The sequence below is a fragment of the Lithobates pipiens genome, unplaced genomic scaffold (genome assembly GCF_037356315.1).
Source record: "Lithobates pipiens isolate NorthernLeopardFrog02 unplaced genomic scaffold, aLitPip1_a1.2 Scaffold_16, whole genome shotgun sequence".
Lineage (NCBI taxonomy): Eukaryota > Metazoa > Chordata > Amphibia > Anura > Ranidae > Lithobates > Lithobates pipiens.
In genome coordinates this window covers 527,302,097-527,324,846 of record NW_027507748.1, presented here as the reverse complement: position 1 = coordinate 527,324,846, position 22,750 = coordinate 527,302,097, and the positions used below count along the sequence as shown (strand labels likewise).

At 41.7% G+C, this 22,750-nt stretch overlaps 1 protein-coding gene across 1 annotated transcript in view; it reads left to right on the top strand.

Annotated features, from left to right (window-relative positions):
• Positions 1-22,750, top strand: part of SUGT1 (SGT1 assembly cochaperone of MIS12 kinetochore complex) — a 277,622-nt gene that overhangs the window by 5,383 nt on the left and 249,489 nt on the right. The window contains exons 2-3 of the mRNA XM_077483157.1: positions 4,306-4,382; positions 17,205-17,253. Coding sequence (XP_077339283.1) covers positions 4,351-4,382; positions 17,205-17,253 — 81 coding nt within the window. The 5' untranslated portion in view covers positions 4,306-4,350. The remainder of the gene's footprint in view (positions 1-4,305; positions 4,383-17,204; positions 17,254-22,750) is intronic.

The following is a 22,750-nucleotide window of genomic DNA, read 5'->3' as shown; positions in this document are numbered from 1 at the left end:
AAGTGCAGAGAAGGGCAACCAAACTGATAAGAGGCATGGAGGAGCTCAGCTATGAGGAAAGATTAGAGGAACTGAATTTATTCTCTCATGACGAGATTAACCACTTAGGGCACTGTCACACTGAGTCGGTGGAGGCAGTAGCGGTAAAGCACTGCTAGTTTTAGCGCTGTTTAAGCGGTGCTTTGCCACTACTAGCGGTGCACTTTTAACTCCCCCCCAAAAGGGGGAGTTCAATAAATTTTTTCATTATTCATTTCAATGGGCAGGGAGTTTTAGGGACTTTTTTAACATCCCGCAAGCGCACCGCTCCAGTGTGAAAGCACTCTGGCTTTCACATTGGAGTGATAGGAGAGGCGTTTTACTGGCGCTTTACAGGTGCTATTTTTAGCGCTAAAATGCCTGTAAATCTCCTCAGTGTGAAAGTGGCCTTAAGGACTAGACTTATTTTTCAGATTCGGTGTAACGATCATGGCCATACCTCATATGTGTGGTTTGAACACCGTTTTCCTATGCAGGCGCAACTTGTGTATGCATTGGCTTCTGCGTGCGAGCTCGGCGGGACGGTGCGCTTTACATTTTTTTTATTTTGACACTGTCCTTTTTTAAAAAAATAAATAAAATACATTTGTGTCACTTTTTTTTCCCCTATTACAAGGAATATAAACATCCCTTGTAATAGAAAAAAGCATGGCAGGATCTCTTAAATGAGATCTGGTGTTAAAAAGACACTAAAATGCAAAAAAAAAAAAAAAATATATATATATATATTCCCCTTTTTAAGAGCATTGGGCGGAAATGATGTTTGATGTCGCCTCCGCTCTCTAATGCTATGAAGCCGAGCAGAAGCCATCTTTCCCTCACTCGGCATCCAGGGGAGAGGAACCGACGGCTCTGGTAAGCGTTGAATACGACCAGAGCATGGCTGGGGGGGGGCCTCTGCCACCATCGGTAAGTGATCTTGTGGCGAATTCGCCACTGAAATCACTTTTAGCTGAAAGAAGACAGTCTGCCCTTTTTTTAAAATACCAGTGTTATAGCAGCTAGCTGCTGCCATAGCAATGGTATTTAACGCTAAAGTATAGCAATAATGATGGTGGCTGGTCCTTGAGTAGTTAAAGTGTTACTAAACCCATGATTGTAAAAGCGGTCTATATCCACTTACAGACCGGACCATTTTGCTGGTCAAAGAGCAGACCACTTTTTGCGATTCGGCACTGCGTCGCTTTAACTGACAATTGCGCGGTCGTGCGACGTGGCTCCCAAACAAAATTGACGTCCTTTTTCCCCACAAATAGAGCTTTCTTTTGGTGGTATTTGGTCACCCCTGCGGTTTTTATTTTTTGCGCTAAAAACAAAAATAGAGCGACAATTTTGAAAAAAACACATTATTTTTTACTTTTTGTTATAATAAATATCCCCCAAAAATATATAAAAAAACATTTTTTTCCCTCAGTTTAGGCCGATACGTATTGTTCTACATATTTTTGGTAAAAAAAATCGCAATAAGCGATTATTGATTGGTTTGCGCAAAAGTTATAGCGTTTACAAAATAGGGATAGTTTTATAGCATTTTTATTATTTTTTTTTTACTAGTAATGGCGGCGATCAGCGATTTTTATTGTGACTGCGACATTGTGGGGGACCCATCGTACATTTTTGACACATTTTTGGGACCATTGTCATTTATACAGTAATCACTGTTGTATAAATGCAGTGATTCCTGTGTAAATGAAACTGGCAGTGAAGGGGTTAACCAGTGGGTGGCAGTGTAGGGGTTAAGTGTTCCTAGGGGTGTGTTACTAACTGTGGGGGGGTTGGGCTTTCATTTAGTGAACACTGATCTCTGCTCCAATCACATGGAGCAGGGATCAGCGTCACTAGTTGCTAGGCAGAATGGAGAAATGCTGTTTACACAGCATTTCCTCCATTCAGCCGTCCCGTGAGACGATCGCGGGGATGCCCGCAGCGATCGAGTCCGCGGGTCCCGACCAGCGCATGAGTGTGCCACCGGCGGCGCGCTCCCGATGGCAGAGCGGCATTGAATATTGGACGTACCTGTACGCCAATATGCCTGCCCGTGCCATTCTGTCGACGTACATCGTCGTGCGCTGGTCGGGAACCAGTTAAATGCAGTAAAGCATACTTATGCTCACTGTGGAACCTTTAATCATCTGAATTGTGTAAAAAGGCTGTTTGATCCATCTTCTCTGATTCTTTTCTAGTTGCACATTCCCAATTCATCTCCTGATAGTACAGAGCCTTGGGGACACTCTGCACATGCTCCGTTTGGTGTGTATTGCTAGTGGTTTTTTTTTTTCTCTTGGGAGGGGGCATGTGATCAGCACGCAGACAATCGGAACTGTCCAGACAGAGGGTCGGGTCCTGCAGCCTCACAGGACAGCCTGAGGAGAACTCCTCCTGCAAGCTTTAACCAATGCACGGCAGGACACTGATAGAAGTCACAAGACTGCTATATACTGCTGAGAAAAGGTGTTTAGCAGTTTATATTTTCTAAAATAATTGCATTTTCATGTTCTGTGTACTGTGGGAGACCAGATATAGTGAATGCAGGGTCCTGGGTTTATTAACACTGTATAAAAAATACAAATTCCAGTGGTGGTATACTATAGTTTGTAGACATAACTTTTCCGCAAACCAGTCAATATACACTTATTGATATTTTTTTAAGCAATAATATGTAGCAGAATACATATTGGCCTAAATTTATGAAGAATTTTGATTATTTTATTTTTATTTGATGTTTTATAGCAGAAAGCAAAAACATACTTTATTTTTTTGCGATTATAAACAAAACAAAGAAAAAAAAAAAAAACTGTGATGATCAAATGCCATCAAAAGAAAATTATTTATTAAAAAAAAAAAAAATGATATTTTTGGGAATCAGTGCGGCGCCACAATGTCAGCGTCACACCGATTCAGGCGGTGCCATTGCCGGCAATAGGTGCAGATTTGTCATGTGATCTATCATGTCAAATTGTATGCTTACAGACGGCAGTGCCTTCCAATGATCTAAAGAAAAAAACCTTACAATGTACGCTTTAAGAGCGTTGGGGGGGGGGGGGGGGGGAGAATTGCGATCTGGATTCTTAACGATTAATCGCACAGCTCTATCTTCTGGCGCTCAAGTGGTTAAGGTCATCACAGAGGACAAGGGGGCACTACTTACATCTGGAAGAAGAGAGAGTTGGCCTCCAAATATGAAAAGGTTTCTGTACAGTAAGAGCTGTGGAATAGACTCCCTTCAGAGGTGGTTCTGTCCAGCTCAATATATTGCTTTAAAAAAAAAGCCCCGGATTCTTTCCTAAATGTACATAATATAACTGGATACTAACATTTACAGGTAAAGTTGATCCAGGGAATATCTGATTCGCCTCTGCAGGGAATGTTTTGCCCAGCTGGAGCAAATTGGATCATGCTTTTAGTTCTCTTGCTTACGGCAGCTTGAAAAAGCTCAGTACAGCCTTTTAAAAAAAAAAAAAAAACATTTTTTTTTTTTACTGAGCTAAAATACAACCCATTAATTGCAATGTGCTTATGCACATGTGCGCGTAAACAAGAGCCATGCATTCTTCAGTAAAACAATAAAATAGAAAAATCATCTCTTTTGGTCTGTAATTTATGACTCGTGCGCAAATTTCCATTTACATATTGTGGAGAAGGAGAATGTGAGAATACATTTTTGCGCATTTGCACGAAAATGCACGGGGGCATCCAAAAATGCGTATGTATGTGTGTAATAATATATATATATATATATATATATATATATATATATATATATATATATATATATATATATATATATATATATATGCGAAAATGCACAGAAATACATTTAAGTGCATACAAAAAAATAACGTCTGAAAAAGTAAATGCTTAAACAGGAGTATCATGTGCAAGAGGCCTTTAGGCTTTTTTTTTTTTGCCTTCCTCTGAATCAACTATGGGTAAGGAATAGGGTACTGTACTGTGTGTGTGTGTGTGTGTGTGTGTGTGTGTGTGTTTTTCCTCAGTTGAACTGGATGGAGTGTTTTTTTATTTTTATTTATTTTGTTTTTTTCAACCAGATTAACTGTGTGTCTATTTTACCTTCGGGTGGCCAGAGAGGTTGAACCTTCTTCTTCTTTCTCTTCTTTAATTTTTTTTTTTTTTTTTTTTTTCCTTTTACAAATTAAGTAAACATGAAGAAAAACTCAAAATGAATACCCACAGTAGTCTTCATAGATAACCAGAAACATTTTGACTGAACTTGTGCATAACGCATTGTTTGTATTTTGTTTACAGCTTGTGACTGCGGTACTTGTATTGAACTTCATATCCCCAGGCACAATGACGGAGACTGTGGTATCTCCTCCTACACAGTGAGTGTGTTTGCTTTACATTATTCATCAATAACAGTTTTGGTGACCTGGACCTGCCTGTGAGTGACCGTGTTCTCCTTAAGACTCTGATGCCCAGAGACCACATGCTAGCCTTTAGTACTGATTATGTGTCCCTTGGACCCCAGCAGTCTGTGGCACCATTGTAATTATTGAATGCAAGCCATAGATGAATGCCAGCCATAGATGGTTCGAACTATGTATGGGCAGGCTCAATGTACTCCATTTGATTGATTGATCAACTTGGGTACAGCCAGCCTGCTTGATTTTACATGCAATTATCGCTAGTGGCTGGTATAGTTGCTAGCACGAATAACTGTCCTCTCCCAGAGGGGACAGCTCTCCACCCCGGGAGAATACAATGGCTCAGCAGGAGGGATCCCATTGTCAAGCAAATTTTTTTTATGGATTGCAGAATAGAAATTTGCTCCATCTGTCACCAGCCTAAAGGCTAACTCCACCTTCCTGAGCATGTTTCAGTTTACACCCTTATCTGGGGCAAAATGAGAAACCTAGTTTTCTATTTTCTTGATTAAGGGGTTTCTAAATTCTGTTTATTTTTTTATTTTTTTCACTGCACTCGCACTGGAGGCTACAAGCTTAGGACTCAGGAAGCTGCCTCCCCTTTCCATTGCTTTCACTTTCCTGACTATCCTAAATGTACAGTTCAGCGTAGGAGCAGGAGCTCGGCCAGGTCCAAATGACTTTGTCTACCAGGATGTCACTGATGCCTTTTGCCCCACCCACAGGGCTTAGTCATAAGGGATGTCCATACTGACCCGTGTCCATGTGAGCATCACAACTTGACCACGGAGCAATGGAAGTGGTTGCCTTGGTCTGATGAATCACATTTTCTTTTACATCACATGGATGGGTAGGTGCATGTGCATAGCTTACCTGGGGAAGAGATGGCACCAAGATGCAGTAAGGGAAGAAGGCAAGTCAGAGGTAGTGTGATGCTTTGGGCAATGCTCTGCTTCTTGTGTTCTGCCACTCGTGTGGATGTTACTTGACGTGTACCACCTACCTAAACATTCTTGCTGCCTAAGTACACCCCTTCATAGAAATTATATTCCCTGATGGCAGTGGCCTCTTTCAGCAGGTTATACTAGTTGTTAAAAAGTAAAAATGGCTATTACAAATCATTTAATGAAAAAGACTAGGACAAGAATAAAACAACATTTACATAGGTGAATGTGATTTAAAAACATGTCTCGGTGACCAACCAAACAGTCCAGGACCTTCATGGACTTGGTTGATAGATTACAAAAAGTTCCTATGACTTGACAAACAAACCCCTAAGATGTAATACATGTGTATACTTCTAAGATGACCTAATCATTTGTCTTACAGTAATCACATATGGAGGGGTTAGTAAAGGCAACCGTCATAGATCAATTCTGCTTCCATGTTCGGAAAATGCATTTGAAGTTGTTCAACCAGTTTCACGCTCTGGATGCGCTTCTTCTGGAGCTATATAAATATATGTGTAGAGAAGAAAAGTATAAATATGTCTCTGCGGTGAGGCAGGCAGGTAACAAAGGACCTTCATATGGGTGCCCCCGGTCATAGGAGGCAACTACAGATTACAAAGGAGGTAGGTAGTCGCTTTAATATCAACAATCTCAAGGTTACAAGTCCATCTCCAGAGATCTAGATTTGCCTTTGTCCACAGTGCGCAACTTATCAAGAAGTTTGCAACCCATGGCACTGTAGCTAATCTCTCTGGTCATGGACAGAAGAGAAAAATGAATGAAAGGTTGCAACGCATGATAGTCCGGATGGTGGATAACCAACCCCAAACAAGTTCCAAAGAAATTCAAGCTGTCCTGCAGGCTCAGGGAGGATCAGTGTCAGCGCAAACTATCCGTCGACATTTAAATGAAACGCTATGGCAGGAGACCCAGAAGGACCCCACTGCTGACACAGAGACATAAAAAAGCAAGACTAGAGTTTGCCAAAATGTACTTGAGTAAGTCAAAATCCTTCTGGGAAAATGTCTTGTGGACAGATGAGACCAAGATAGAGCTTTTTGGTAAAGCACATCATTCTACTGTTTACCGAAAATGGAATGAGACCTACAAAGAAAAGAACACCGTACCTACAGCGAAATATGATGGAGGTTCAATGATGTTTTGGGGGTGTTTTGCTGCCTCTGGCACTGGGTGCCTTGAATGTGTGCAAGGCATCAAGAAATCTGAGGATTACCAAAGGATTTTGGGTCGCATTGTAGATCCCTGTGTCAGAAAGCTGGGTTTGTGTCCAAGATCTTATGTCTTCCAGCAGGACAATGACCCCAAACATACGTCAAAAAGCACCCCAAAATGGATGGCAACAACGGAGAGTTCTAAAGTGGGCAGCAATGAGTCCAGATCTAAATCCCATTGAACACCTGTGGAGAGATCTTAAAATTGCTGTTGGGGAAAAGGCGCCCTTCCAATAAGAGACCTGGAGCAGTTTGCAAAGGAAGAGTGGTCCAAAATTCTGGGTGAGAGGTGTAAGGTGTATAATGTATAATCTCTAAAAGTGACTACCTTGCCTCCTTTTGTAATCTGAAAAGGGTTTTTGTTTACCCAATACTACATGTACTATCATTTTTCATGCATAGTTGCTTCCTATGACCGGTTGCCCCTGTGAAGTGCCTGTGTTACCTACTGACTCACCTCAGTGACAAAAACGTATACTTTTCTTCTTTACACACATATTTATATGGCTCCAGAAAAAGCGCATCCAGAGCGAGAGTAACTAGTTGAGTAACTTTGAATGTTTTTTCTGAGCATTGAAGCAGAATTGATCTATTCTGGTTTGACTTTACTAACCCCTCCATTAGAGCTGCACAATTAATCGTCAGGAATCGTTATTGCGATTTATTTTTTTTTTTTTTTTCTCCCCCGTTGCGATCTTGGCTAAAGTGTTTCACGATTTCTGTCTGCAAAGAAATATCTCTGCTCTTCTGAAGCCACAGCCCTCAAAAGAAAGGAAGAGAAAAACTGAGCAGTCTGCCAAGAATCACAACATTCTTTAGCAGTGGAACTTAAGTATAAACATTGTATCAATTTGTCAAAGAAATAGACTTTGTGTGTAAATGAGGAAAGTTTAACCACTTAACCTTTTTCTGACATTTGTTGGTTTCAAGTTAAAAAATTTTTTTTCTTTTCTAACATCAGGGGTCACAGAGCCATAGTAGTTACTATGTGGGTTATTATGGGAACCGACAGGTGATGGACACTGGCACGCTCCTAAGGCAAGACGTGTACTCCCCTATTTAACCCCTCCCATTATTGGGAGTCCTCCATTTTCTCACTAGTGTCTAAGGTGTTGGTCACGAGTAAAGATGTGCTGTGCTGAGCTCCACTGGAAGCAATCCTTGTTGGGGCTAGCCAAGCTGACTGGATCCATTCTGATGTCTTCATGGGCTAAATGAATGGTACCTGGGCCTCGTGTCAGAAGAAACAAGGTTTTTCTTGCGAACACTTCTCTTTAGAGAGCTGGGCCCTGGGATCCAGTACTTTTTGGTAGTAAGGCCATAAAGTTTTTACTGGCAGGGTGCTGTCGCAGGTCCAGGATTGTGGGTAACCCGAGGTTCCCCGGTTCCTGAAGGTTTCCTAAAAGGTCTTAGAGCCTACCGTGAAGGGTGAATATTGTGTCTTTATCTCTGATAAAGCCCTGCTGCAGGGATAAGGTAAGGTAAGGGAGATTTTCTCAGGAATTTCTCCTTCTATGTATAATGTTGTCATGCCTATGTGTCACCACTGGGGGCTGTATTGAGCACTCATCATCCTGATGCTGGAAACTGCACAGAAGCCTTCATTCTCCTCTCCTCCAGCTGCAACAGATCCTCCGGTAAAAAGGGGGGGTCTGGTCTCCCCCTGTGCCCCCAAATTGTTTTTTTGGGGGACAGGATGCCAAAGCAGTTGCCTTAAAAAGGTCAGACCGTGGCCGCTCAGCGGGGGATTTATACCCCGCCATTTCAGCAGACGCCGCTCGCGTGGGAAAGCACTTTCCTTTGAAAAGGAAAGGAGGGGGCCACCCCCCCTATTCCATGCGGGGGGGGGGGGGCGTGGCTAATGTAGTCAGACTCCGGCCACCTGTACAGGAAGCGATTTTAAGCACTGTATGTATAGCTGCTGCCTGGCTGTGGAGGGACAGAGCAGAGAGGTTGGCTGGATCATGTTTGGTGACGCAGGCATTTCCCTTTGACACATTGTACTGTAAAGAGGATAGGATTAATAGCAGCTATTCGCTGTACTATAGCCTAGCAGTTTGGCAGGAACTCCTTTAAGGGTTCTAAAGGGTCAATGGTTACACAACAAACTAAAACCATTTCCAAAAGAATGTCATCCTCCTGAGAGTGTTACAGCTGGTCAGATTGAGCCATCAGGGGAAACTGTGGTTGCAGTCACGCAAGATACTTCAGCCCCTGAGTATGTCACACGACAGGTTTTGTCTTCTACCATTGCTGGTTTGGAAAAGAAGATTGAGGCTATTTTATCCCTCCATAGTGGGTTTAAACGTTGCAGATCCCCATCTAGTGCTCAAGACCCTCTTTTGGAGGTTCAGGACCCTGGGGATCAGGTAGATCTTCCCAAAGATTTGGAAGATACTGGTTTATCCTCTTCGGAGGATCCTAATATAGAAGGAGTAACATCACAAGACAGGTTGCTTGTGCACTCTCTTACTAAGTTGGTTCGTTCAACCTTTTTTTCTACCTTATTTTAACTTTTTATTTTTATTTTTTTCACTGTTCTTTTAAAAAAAAAAAAAAAAATGTCACTTTTATTCCTATTACAAGGAATGTAAAAATCCCTTGTAATGAAAAAAAAGCATGACAGGTCCTCTTAAATATGAGATCTGGGGTCAGAGACCTCAGATCTCATATTTACACTAAAATGCAATTTAAAAAAAAATTGTCATTTGAAAAATATAAATAAATAAAATGTCCCTCTAAGAGCTATGGGCAATTACTTGGAGACAGGGGGGGGGGGGCAGCACTATCTTCCCCTCACTCGTCTCCATGTCAGACCAGGGACAGGTCCGGATCGCTGTCACGGACCTGGCTCCTAACATTTTTAGCTGGCTCCTAGATTCCAAGCAAATTTGTCAAGCCCTGTGTTAAAGGATCCAACAGACAAAAAGTTGGAGCTTATTTCTAAAAGCCATATGGCTTTAGCATGTTCAGTAGCGCAGCCGGTTCTTGCTGCAATTGGCGTATCCCAGTCCATTAAGGAATCATTTGAGGAGATGCTTAAAGTTTTGCCTGTTGAACAGGCCCAACATTGCGCTGATTTATCAGAAAAAGATCTCTAATGGCAAAAGCTCTCTTTTACCAGTAAAGAAGAAATTCTAACATTTCTCCTTTTTAAGCGTGCTTCTTCTCCTGTGCCAGGTTCATCAGCCTCTAGGCAGTCTCGACGGCCTCAACCATAAGGTTCAAGGGGAAAACCCCAAGGGCAGCACCAAGGTCAGAAGAGATCTTGGGGCACAAAACAAGAATGCTAAAGCCTCCTTATGAAGGAGTGCCCCTGTTCGCACGGGTGGGGGGAAGGCTCCTGCAATTCTCAAGGATCTGGCAGGAATAATGTCGAGACAGATGAGTGGCTTCTGCTGTTTCTCTAGGTTACAAACTAGAGTTCTGAGATTTTCCGTCTCCTCAGTTTCTAAGGTCAAACGTTTCCAAGGACCCAGAGGAGAAGAAGAAGGCTCTCCTTCTAGCGCTGGATCATCTGTTATCCAAGTCGTGATATCAGAGGTTCCCTTAGAGGAACAAGGCAAAGGTTTTTATTCAAACCTTTTTACGGTTCCAAAATGGAGAAGTAAGACCTATTCTATATCTCAAAGATCTGAATCGTCACTTGAATATCCGATCCTTTCGCATGGAATCAATCCGGTTGGTTGTTGCCATCCTCCAAGGAGGGGAGTTTTTGGCTTCTATTGATATCAAAGATGCATATCTCCACGTGCCAATATTTCCCGCTCGCCAGATATTTCTGCACTTCGAAATAGAAAATCATTATTTTCAGTTTGTGGCCCTGCCATTCGGTCTAACCACAGCGCCACGGGTGTTCTCAAAAATTCTGGCACCTCCTCTAGCTAGATTAAGGGCTCAAGGCATAACGATCCTAGCCTACTTAGAGGATCTGCTTTTAATAGATCATTCAGTTTCAGGTCTAAACCACAGTCTGGTCACAACTGTAAACATGGAATCTCTAGGCTGGATTCTGAACCTAGAAAAATCATCCTTAAAACCTTCAAGGAGATTACAGTACTTGGGTCTGGTCATAGATACCATACAGAAAAAGGTATTTCTACCCCAGACAAGAATCGGTTCCATTGTAGAGCTAATTCAACTCATCAAAGCAAAGAAAAAGCCTTCCATTCAGTTGCGCATGAGATTGTTGGGAAAAATGGTGGCCTCTTTCGAGGCCGTCCCTTACGTGCAGTTTCATTCAAGACTGCTACAAAACGCAATCCTGCCGGCCTGGGACAAGAAGGTTCAGGCCTTAGATTTTCCAATATGCCTGGCTCCCGACATGCGTCAGAGCCTAAATTGGTGGTTGGTATCCAGCAACCTCCAAAAGGGAAAACTGTTTCTTTCAGTCATCTGGAAAGTTGTGACATTGGATGCCAGCCTTTTAGGCTGGGGAGCAGTCCTGGAAGAGGCTTCTGTCCAGGGGAGATGGTCCAAGTTGGAAAGAACCATGCCTATCAACATTTTGAAGATTCGGGCGGTTCCTCTGACTCTAAAGTACTGGACGGTCAGACTGAGGGACTGTCCTGTCAGGATTCAGTCCGACAGTGCCACGGCTGTTGCTTACATCAATCACCAGGGGGCACGAGGAATCGTGCAGCCCAACAAGAAGTGAATCATGTTCTGACTTGGGCAGAACACAACGTCTCTTGCCTATCGGCAATATTTATTCCGGGAATAGAAAATTGCCAAGCGGACTACTTGAGTCGCCAACAATTATTTCCGAGGGAATGGTCTCTTCACCCCAACATCTTCCTAGCAATATGTCAGAGGTGGGGTACTCCGGATGTGGACCTGTCCGCATCCAGATTCAACAACAAGGTCAACAACTTTGTGTCGAAAACAAAGGTTCCGCTAGCTTGCGGAACAGACGCATTAGTCTTCCCATGGGATCAGTTTTCTCTGATCTATCCGTTTCCTCCAGTTCTGCTACTTTCTGCATCTTCTTCGCAGGAACAAAAGGAGGTGATTCTGGTGGCCCAGAAGATCTTGGCTTGCCGAGATCCTAAAGATGGCAGTAAGAGTCCCTCGGACTCTTCCATTATGGCCAGACCTTCTCGCATAAGGTCTGGTATTCCATCCTACCTTTATAGTCGCTAATTTTAACGGTTTGGCTATTGAAACCCACATTCTAAAGGATTGTGGGTTGTCTCCTTCAGTAGTGTCTACCTTGATTAATGCTAGGAAACCAGCTTCCAGAGTCATTTTACTATAGAGTCTGGAAGGCATATGTTTCCTGGTGTGGATCCAGGGGTTGGCACCCCAAGAAATATGTCATAGGTAGAATCCTTGATTTTGTGCAAATGGGATTAGAAATGAAGCTGACCTTGAATACTATCAAGGGCCAGATCTCGGCCTTGTCAATATTTTTTCAATGGCCTTTAGCTTCTCACTCTTTTTAATGTGTAGCTTTGTTCAGGGGGTAACATGAATCGATCCCCCTATCAAGGCACCTCTAAATCCTTGGGATTTAAACTTGGTCTTATCGGCTTTGCAGAAACAGCCTTTTAAACCTTTACGTGAAATTCCCTTGGTTCTTTTGACTAGAAAGATAGTCTTTCTGGTTGCCATTTCTTCTGCTAGAAGAGTATCAGAACAAGCGACTCTGTCTTGTAAAGAACCATATCTGATCATGCATAAGGATAAAGTGGTGTTCTGTCCTCATCCTGAATTCCTACCAAAGGTGGCGACAGGTTTTCATTTAAACCAACATATTGTTCTTCCTTCTTTCTTCCCAGAGCCTCCATCTAGGGAAGAAAAGGCACTACATTCCCTTTATGTAGTGAGAGCGGTCAGAATGTATTTAAAGGCGACCACTCAGGTTCATAAAACAGATGTTTTATTCGTACTGCCAGATGGTCCAAAAAGAGGACAGGCAGCGTCGAAAGGCAATATTTCCAAGTGGATTCATCAAGTCATTATTCAGGCTTATGGTTTAAAGAAGAAAATTCCTCCTTTTTTCATGTTAAAGCACACTCAACCAGGGTGGTTAGTGCCTCTTGGGCGATGCATCATCAGGCCTCTATGGCTCAGATCTGTAAGGCCGCAACTTGGTCTTCAGTTCATACGTTTTATCAAATCGATGTTAAAGGTCATGAGGATATTGCCTTCGGGCACTGTGTGCTGCAGGCTGCAGTCTTCTGGCCTCCTTTTTTTTTTTTTTTTTTTTTTTTTTTTGTTGTGTCTCCCTCCCTTCAGTTGCCTTTGCTATGGGACATTCCACATAGTAACTACTATGGCTCTGTGTCCCCTGATGTAAGAAAAGAAAACAGGATTTTTAAAACTGCTTGCCTGTAAAATACCTTTTCTTTGGTGTACATCAGGGGACACAGAGGTCCCCCCCTTCTTATTATACTCAGGACTCCCAGTAATGGGAGGGATTATATAGGGGAGTACATGTCTTGCCTTAGGGGCATGCCAGTGTCCATCACCTGTGGGTTCCCATAACCCACATAGTAACTAATATGGCTATCCATAATAACCCACATAGTAACTAATATGGCTATGTGTGTGTGTGTGTGTGTATATGTATGTGTGTGTATATGTGTGTGTGTGTGTGTGTGTGTATATACGCATATAGCCATTTTAGTAAAAAAAAAAAAAAAGTGTGTGTGTATATGTATATGTATATGTATATGTATATGTATATGTATATGTATATATATATATATATATATATATATATATATATATATATATATATATATTTTCTTATTTTTGTAGAAACCCTCCTAGAGAATAAAATGGTGGTTGTTGCAATATTTTATGTCACACTGTATTTGTGCAGCAATCTTTCAAATGCAATTTTTTTGGAAAAAAATTTAATGAATTTTGGTATAATGTGAAAGATTTTACATTGCAGGAATTGTGATCTTTTTATTCTAAGAAAAAAAAATGTTGATTCTTATTTTGGCCAGAATTGTGCAGCTCTACCCTCCATATAAGATGATCTAATCATTCGTCATAAAGTGATTGCATAAGTATACGCGTGTTACCTCTTAGGCAGGGGTCTCAAACTGGTGGCCTTCCAGCTGTTGCAAAACTACAAGTCCCAGGAAGCATTGCAAGAACAACAGTTATAAGCATGACTCCCAAAGGCAGAGGCATGATGGGACTTGTAGTTTCGCAACAGCTGGAGGGCCGCCAGTTTGAGGCCCCTGCTCTTAGGGGTTTGTTTGTCAAGTCGTAGGAACTCTTTGTACCCTACCAACCCAGCTCATGAAGGTTCAGGTTAAACTCTGGACTTTTTGGTTGGTCACTAAGTCTTTTTAAATCACATTCACCTATGTAAATGTGTGTGTTTTTTTTTATTTTATTTTTTTTTTATTTTTTTTTTATTGTCCTAGCCTTTTTCATTAATGATTTGTAATAAATAAACCTTGTTACTTTTTAACAAATATTATATGCCTGAAAAATCCATTCTTTCCAATTCCTATATATAGTATGAGGTGTTAACTTGACCTTAACATTCCCAAGATCTCAATGCAATCAAGCTTCTGTAGGATGTTCTGGAAAAATAACCTGATCCAGGTCTAGTAGTGCAAAAGGGAACCTACTCAATATTAGGTGGCTGGTCGTAAATTTATGGATGATCAGTGTGTATTGACTTTATGGACCAATGAGGCCTTTGCTCTTCGTCCATGCAGATTAGGGAAAACAGGTCGGATCTACTGCTTACCTGACTATCACCCCTGGATCCTGACCACTTTAAACCCAAAAGTGATCAGAGCTGAATGCTTCCATGTTAGTGTTTTTTTTTTTTTTTTCCCCTGTTTTATAGGAGATGCTATGCTGCATGGATTGTTCCATTTTGTGCCGTTATACAGTAGGGAAAATAATGATTTGATCCCCTGCAGAGTTGTCCCACTTACAAAGAAATGAAAGTTCTATCTTTTTTTTTATTTTTATCATAGCTGTATTTTAAATATCGACCACAAATCCAGAAAAAAACACATTATAAAAATGTGATACATTGTTGCAGTTCAGTGAGCAACTTAAGTATTTGATTCCTAAGCAAAACATGACTTGGTACTTGCTGAAGAAACCCTTGTTGGCAAGCACAGAGGTAAGATGTTTCTTGTAGTTAGTTGCCAGCACATATCTTAGGAGGAATTTTGGTCCACTCTTCTTTGCAGATATTCTCTAAATCCTTATAGTTTCTTGGCAACTTGAAGTTTCAGCTCCCTCCATACATTTTCTGTAGGATTAAGGTCTGGAGACTGGCTAGGCCACTCTATGACCTTAATGTACTTCTTGAGCCACTCCTTTTGTTGCCTTGGTGTTGTGTTATGGGTTATTGTCATGCTGGAAGACCCATCCACGACCCATATTCAGTGTTCTGGCTGAGGGAAGAATGTTTTCATCCAAGATTTTACAATACATGGGCCCATTTATTGACCTCTCAATGCAGCAAACAGCCCCAAAGCATAATGTTTCCATCCTTGTGCTTGTCTGTAGGGATGGTGTTCTTGGGGTCATAGTCAGCATTTTCCTTCCTCCAAACACGGCTGGTCAAGTTAATGTCAAAGAGCTCAATTTTGGTTTCATCTGACCACAGTACTTTCTCCCAATCCTTCTCTGAATCATTTAGATGTTCATTGGCAAACCTCTGATGGGCCTGTACATGTGCCTTTTTGAGGTGGGGGATCTTGCGGGCACTGCAGGATTTCAATCCATGGTGGCGTATTTTGTTACCAATGGTTTGTTTGACTGTGGTCTCAGCTGCCTTGAGATCATTCACAAGCTCTTTCTGTGTAGTTCTAGGCTGATCTATCACTTTTCTCATGATCATCCTTACCCCATAAGGTGACATCTTGCATGGAGCTCCAGACCGAGGACGAATGGTTATTTAGTATTTCTTAAATTTACAAATAATCGCTCCAACAGTTCTCTATTTCTCGCCAAGCTTCTTGGTGATGATCTTGTAGCCCATTCCCGCTTGTGCAGGTCTACAATATTGTCCCAGATGTCCTTTTACAGCTCTTTGGTCTTGCCCATGGCGGGGAGGTTTGAATGGAAGAAAAGCATTCTGTGGACAGGTGTCTTTTATACATATAACGATTAGTTGTTAGGCGCGCCTTCTTAAATTGACAGGACTTGTATGTGTACCACATTAGTAGATACTGTAAGCCACTCTGTGGGGGGCTAGCGTTATTGTTGGTTGGTAGGGAATCAAATGCTTAACTGCAACTAAATTTATAACATTTGTTCTAGATTTTTGGTTGATATTCTGTCTCTGTCATTTAAATACACTTATGATACAACATTTTATAGACCCTTCACTTCTTTGTAAGAGAGCAAACTTCCAAAATCTGCAGGGGACCAAATAATTATTTTCCCCACTGTAAGTAGTCTGAACTTTCTGTGTGTGTGTGTGTGTGTGTGTGTGTGTGTTTTTTTTTTATTATTTATTTTTTTTTTTGGCCTGGGCCCATGAATACAATACAATTTTGTATTAATCCCCATCCCCTTGGTCCCGCTATTACCCGTGAGGTCACTGCTTTACCTGTCCAGGGATTTGAAATCCCCACGGCTTTCTCTCCTCTTCAGTGCTGACAGGATGTTTTAGGTGGGTCCTGATTGGTTGGCGGTGTCCATTTAGAAGGTCTCCTACACATTCTTTTTACGAGGTACGTTTTTAGGGGGATTAAGCCGCGGGGATTTCAAATCCCCTGACCGGTGAAGTGGCGACCTGACGTCTCACAGCGGGGGGATGGGGTGCAGTGTAAGTTCACCTTACATATTTTCTGTGAACATGAATTTACACTTTAAATTGTTATTCCTGTTGTGCTCCAGGCTAATAGTTGACATCTGTATTGCAACAGTATGTTCTATTTTAGCCTTTTTAAGAACTTGCTCTGCTCAGCCACTCAGATTTCAACTCCCTTATCATTCTGAATTGCCTTGTCTGGTGACACACCTATTTTAGAATTGCAACCTTGTCGCCTGGCTGCTAATTTATAAAGTATCGTATGTTGTTTGTTGCTCATTTGTGTACATAGGGCCCTGTTGTTTAAACAAGACCATTTTATTGCAGAAGACGGTTATGTACATTACCTGTGAGTCTAGTTCAGCCATTCTCAACCAGGGTTCTGTGGAACCCTAGGGTTCCTCCAGAGGTGGCTAGGGGTTTCTTGAGCTGTGGCTGATTTACCTCCTGTTTGATGGTGCCTACATGGTTCTGAGCTAATGTCACTTGGAGGAGCCAGTGGTATGACACCAATGATCTTTATAGCTTTCTGAAAGGGGGCCATTCTTACCACCACTGTAAAAAAGGGCATTCTTCTCAATGACCACCAAAGTAAGGGGCATTGTTCACACTGACCCCCAACGAATGGGTTTTATCAGGGATTCCCCTGATACCTGATTTTAAGGGTTCCCTTGGGGTAAAAAGGTTGAGAAAGGCTGGTCTAGTTGGTTGTTTTAGTATAGCTATACGGAGTGCATATAGTATCACTATTTTGCATGTTGTGTAATATAAAGTAAGTGTGTGTGTTTTTGTATACTAGTTTGTAATTTTTTTTTATTTTATTTTTTTTATATTTTTGTTCTTTTAGATTATTTTCCGATCTTTACATTAGTGAAAATCCTCAGCGATCATTGGAGGTAAGCTCATTTCCTCGTGAATGACTAAAGGTATGGTACGTTGTCTATACTATTAGGACCTGTTCATAGCTTTTCTTACTGTTCTGTTGTGTTGCAACCCTCAGTGTGTTTTTAGACATGTTTGTATTTGTTTTACATATAGTAAGATATTTGAGAGAATTCTAAGCAACTTAGAAATGTGAAACAATCAGATATTTGTGATAAAGGTAACAACCAGCATGGATTTATGAAACCCTATTCTTGTCAGACCAACCTGACATTGTTCTATGAGGAAGTAAGTGAGAAATTGGATGGAAGTCCAGTGAATGTAGTTGATCTAGATTTTTCTAAAGCATTTCATACTGTACATCATAACATTTTATTATGATCTGTTGGCGTTTATGAAATGGGTGTGTACATGGAAAGGAAACTACTTACATTAATGGGTCCAGACAGTAGTAGTTGATGATTAAGGCTCTGTTCACACCTAGGTATTTGGGCATTTTTCTGCTGTAAGCCTCAGCTCTAAAAACGCCCAACATGACAAATCTCATTAATTTCAATTGCCCCTGTTCACATCTAAGCGTTTTTTGTCATCTGAAGCAAAACGCCTGAAGCTCAAAATACATGAGCTTAATTTTTGGCAGATTACATGCGTTTACTGCATTTTTTTTTTTTACATTGGTGACCTTTTGACCTGTACAAAAAAGCTGCAAAAAAACACGCAACTTTCTGCCAGAAAACAAAACACCTAGGTGTGAACAGAGCCTTAGGCTGCATTCACACCTGAGCGTTTTCCGCTTGTAGAACGCCTGAAAAAAACGCCCAATGAGCAAAACTCCATTAATTTCTATGGCACCTGTTCACATCTGATCATTTTTTTTGTCACCTGAAGCAACACTCCTGAAGCTCAAAGTACATGAACTTCTTTTTGGGCAGATTGCAGGCATTTTTCTGCTTTTTTACATTGGTGACCTTTTGACCTTTAGAACCCCATTGAAGTCTATGAGACTCGAACGTGCGAAATTAAAAGTGCTAATTTTAACGGCTAATATGCAAGATACTGTCCTAAAAAGAGTTTGGGGACCTGGCTCCTGCCCCAGGGGACATGGGTCAATGCAAAAAAAAGTTTTAAAAACGGCCGTTTTGGCGGGAGCACTGATTTTAATGACGATTAAAGTGAAAAAAAAAAAGTGAAATATTCCTTTTAAATATGGTGCCTGGGGGGTGTCTGTAGTATGCCTGTGAAGTGCCACGTGTTTCCCGTGTTTAGAACAGTCCCTGCACAAAATGACATTAAACGGAAATAACACCATTTAAAACTGCTTGCGGTTTTAATGTTATATCTGGTTCCTGCAATATGGTTGAAAATCATTGAGAAAAATGGCATGGGTAGCCCTCCCTGCCCATTACCAGCCTATTTGGGTCTTGTACGCATATTAAGGGGAACCCCGTACCCATATTAAAAAAAGGAAATGCGTGTGGCCCCCAGGCCCTATATACTCAGAACAGCAGTATACAGACGGTGCAAACAAGACAGGGACTGTGTAGGTTTGTTGTGTTAAGTTGAATCTGTTTGTAATTTTCAACTGGTACATTTTTAAAGTGTAGCTCCAGTCAAAAAAACTATTTTTAAGCTTTTTGGAAAACATAGGGAAGGGTTATCACCCCTGTATAATTTGTTTTGTCGTCCATCTTTTTTCATCTCACTTGCTGTTGTCTCCTTCCGTTTGCAAGTAGGAGATGTTTGTAAATTGGATGTTTGAAAGTAGGGGCCTGCCCTATATGCTCTGCAGAAATGGCGGAACAAGGTGTTGGTTTTGCCACAACGTTGTAAGCCCTCAAAGTGACTCTGGGTGGGCGCTGGAGCACCCTGCTGTGAACGATTATATCAAGAATTGTAATTACATGCCATTGTTGAACAGTGGTAGAAAAATTGACCTGTGAGGGAGGGGTGGATCTGTAAGGCCGCAACTTGGTTACATACATTCACCAAGTTTTTTCAGGTGGATGTAAGAAGGCATGAGGATATCGCCTTTGAGCACAGTGTGCTGCAGGCAGCAGTAGAGGTCCTGAAGTCTGGGGGTGCCCTACGGGTTGTGTCTCCCTCCCCTCAAATAGCATTGCTATGGGACATCCCACATAGTGATTACTATGGTGCTCTGTGTCCGGTAATGTACGATAAAGAAAATAGGATTTTTATAATGGCTTACCTGTAAAATCCTTTTCTTGGAGTACATCACAGGACACAGAGGTCCTGCCCTTCTTGCTGGGGTTTAAGTATATAGCTTTGCTACAAACACTGAGGTACTCCTGGTAGGAGGAGGGGGTTATATAGGGGGTGAACTTCCTGTATCGGGTATACCAGTGTCCATCACCTGAAGGTGCCTATATACCCACATAGTGATTACTATGGTGCTCTGTGTCTCGTGATGTACTCCAAGAAAAGGATTTTACAGGTAAGCTGTTATAAAAATCCTATTTTCACACAGTGAGGAGGACAACAGCCTGGCTACCTACGCACACCATCCACGCCACAGCCTGTTTTCATAGTGACACACAAGCTTCCGGTCGGTCCGCACTGAGAGGCGGGGAGGTGTAGAAATCGCTCCGCCTTACGCTGTCACAAGCTGTAGCCATTTGACCCTTCGGCGGCTGCCAGTGTTTGTTCATTATAGGCAGCACACAGCTAAATGGAGTACACACAGGATACGGGCAGAATCCTGTGGTGGAGGTGCCTCCACGGTTGATCCTTCTGTGGCCTCCAGTGCTTTTTTACAGGCAAAGGCAGCAGGCTACACAGTTTGGGACACAGGAAGTTCTCTGGCAGAGGGTGCGTTCTGCCAGAAAAAAAAGCCCTGCGTAAACGCACTTTCAAAGAGGGTCAGTTCTTCACATTTTATAAAAGTTAACTTGACATGTTCACTTCTGGTATCCTGAGGAACAATATGCAAATCTGTTTGGGTAAGTAATTAACAGAAAAGATCCCCCCATGGTGATGATACATCACTCTGGTGACAGTATGTTAAAAATGATTATACACAATTTTTATTTTTTTTCATACTGGTGCCAGAGCAAGTCCCCAGTGTCATTATGGTGACATTGTACTACTGTGAATTGGCAATGCTGAGTGATGTGGCGCTTTGCTTATATTGGTGAATTTTGTACAGTATAATAAAGTAAAGAAATACTCCAATGCAAAATATCAAGAAGCAGAAATTCTCCATGTGTAAACTTAACTCAATACAAACTCGTATATTTATTGCTTCAAATATATAAAGCGCTCTCTGTGCTAAAGTGCCTTCTAATTTTTATATCTCTATCTATATCTAATGCTTAATCGTGTTGTAGTGCAGGAAACTCTGCATCAGATTAAAAAATAAACTAAATGTGAACACATTATTATTAAAAAGTGTAGAGAAGTCCTAAGGTACTTGTATGTCCCATTAATACATCTACTGTGAATTATCTATAAGGTCCCAGAGAAGGTCTTCAATGCGTGCAAAAAACTTTTAAATGGCATTTTCCTTTTCCACTCTCCACTTTGATCCAATATTCATAAAATTCACCATGTTACAATCTATTATGAGGGTGACAGCTCACCTCAGGGCTTGATCTATATTCTCATATAGATCAAGCACGCTTTATTAGCACGTCTCTCATCCATGCTGGTAACACTGAAGCTCTGTCCGTATGTGTCCTCTCCATTTACACCTCTCCGGTTTGCTCCCATGTTAGATCATGTGAGGATAAAGAAATCTCCCATAGTGTAAAACCATTTATTTTACTGAAGTAACCCATTTGAAAATAAAGATAATCGGCACAACTCGGTACAATGTAATCCACTGCAAAAACCTCTGGTCCAGCCGTGAAAAGAGCCGGATGACGTCAACCCCTGTGTCATGATCATGACAAATGATTAAAATGTGTACGTTTTCCCACATGAACAATGTGGAAAAAAACAAGCAGGAATGTGTGTTTCCGCTGCGAAATGTAATGGTCTTTTGGGAGGGGAGTTTTTAGGCAACAAGAATGTCTTGGAAGGAGAGAGGGTTAACTGCTTCCGGACCACCCACCGCACATTTAGACCCTTTTCACACTAGAGAGTTTTTCAGGTGTTTTTCAGGCGCGTTAGCGTTAAAAAAAGCGCCTGTGAAGCGCTTGAAAGAAGCCTCATCTGCAATCCCAATGTGAAAGCCCAAGTGCTCTAAGAGCCCTTTCACAATGTCGAAGCCCGCAAAATGCACGTAAAGCACTGCTTAAACTAGCAGCATTTTACCAACGTTTTTAGAGCGCTATTGGGGCGCTTTTAACCCCTGCTAGTGGCCAAATAAAGGGTTAAAAGCACCTACAAATCGCTGCTGCCAAAATCGCTTTTCAGGCACTTTTCAGGTGTTTTGCAGGCGCTTCTCATTGACTTCAATGGGAAGGGGCGCTTTAGGAGCGGTGAATCACTGCCTAGGAACACACTTAACCCTTTGACCGCCCCTGGTGTTAACCCATTCCCTGCTAGTGTTCACTGTATTAGTGTCACTGGTGTCCAATTTGTCTGCCGTAATGTCGCAGTCCCGCTAAAAATCGTTGATTGCCGCCTATTATAAAAGATAAAAATGCCCTAAATCTATCCAATAGTTTATACATGCGATAACTTTTTCCTCAAACCAGTCTACGCTTATAGGCATTTTTTTTTAAATATTGGCCGAAATTGATGAACAGATTTTTGATTTTTTTTTTTTTCCTCCTTAGATGTGTTCTATAGCAGAAAGTAAAAAATATAATTACCTTTTTTTTTTTTCTCTTGCCGGCCTTTTTTTGTTGTTAGCGCGAAAAATAAAAATGCAGAGGTGATTAAATACCATCAAAAGAAAGCTCTGTTTGTGGGTAAAAAGTAATATATGTTTTGTTTGGATATAGCCTCACATGACCTCGCAATAGTCCATTAAAACAACGCAGTGCCGCATTGCAAAAATAGCCTGGACATTAAGGGGTGAAACCTTCTGGAGTGATTAAAAAACAAAACAAAAACCATTGCTCTCGTTAAAGAGGAAGTAAACCCTGATGAGTTTACTTCCTCTTTCATTCCCTGCAAAGGGAAATGGTCCATTATGTGTCACTTACCTGACACAGGAGCCAGCGAAGTCACCGCTGTCCCCTGTAGTCCGGCGCATTCATCTTCTTGGTGGGTCTCGCTGCTCCGCCGCTGTCATTCGGCGAAGCTGCGATGACATCACTCCCTCGAATGCGCATAGGAGCCGCCACTCGTGGCATATCGCCGTTGACTGCGGAGCGCTCAGTGCGCCTGCGCGCCGCTGTCTACAGCGCATGCGCCGTAGACAACGGTGTCTGTCTTTCGGCAAATATCTCCTAAACCTTGTAGGTTTAGGAGATATTTCTTGGACCTACAGGTAAGCCTTAATCTAGGCTTACCTGTAGGTCAAAGTGTGTTGTAAGGGTTTACAACCACTTTAAGGTCTCATTGGACTTGCTTCTTATCTAATGCTAATGTGACTTCTGTGAC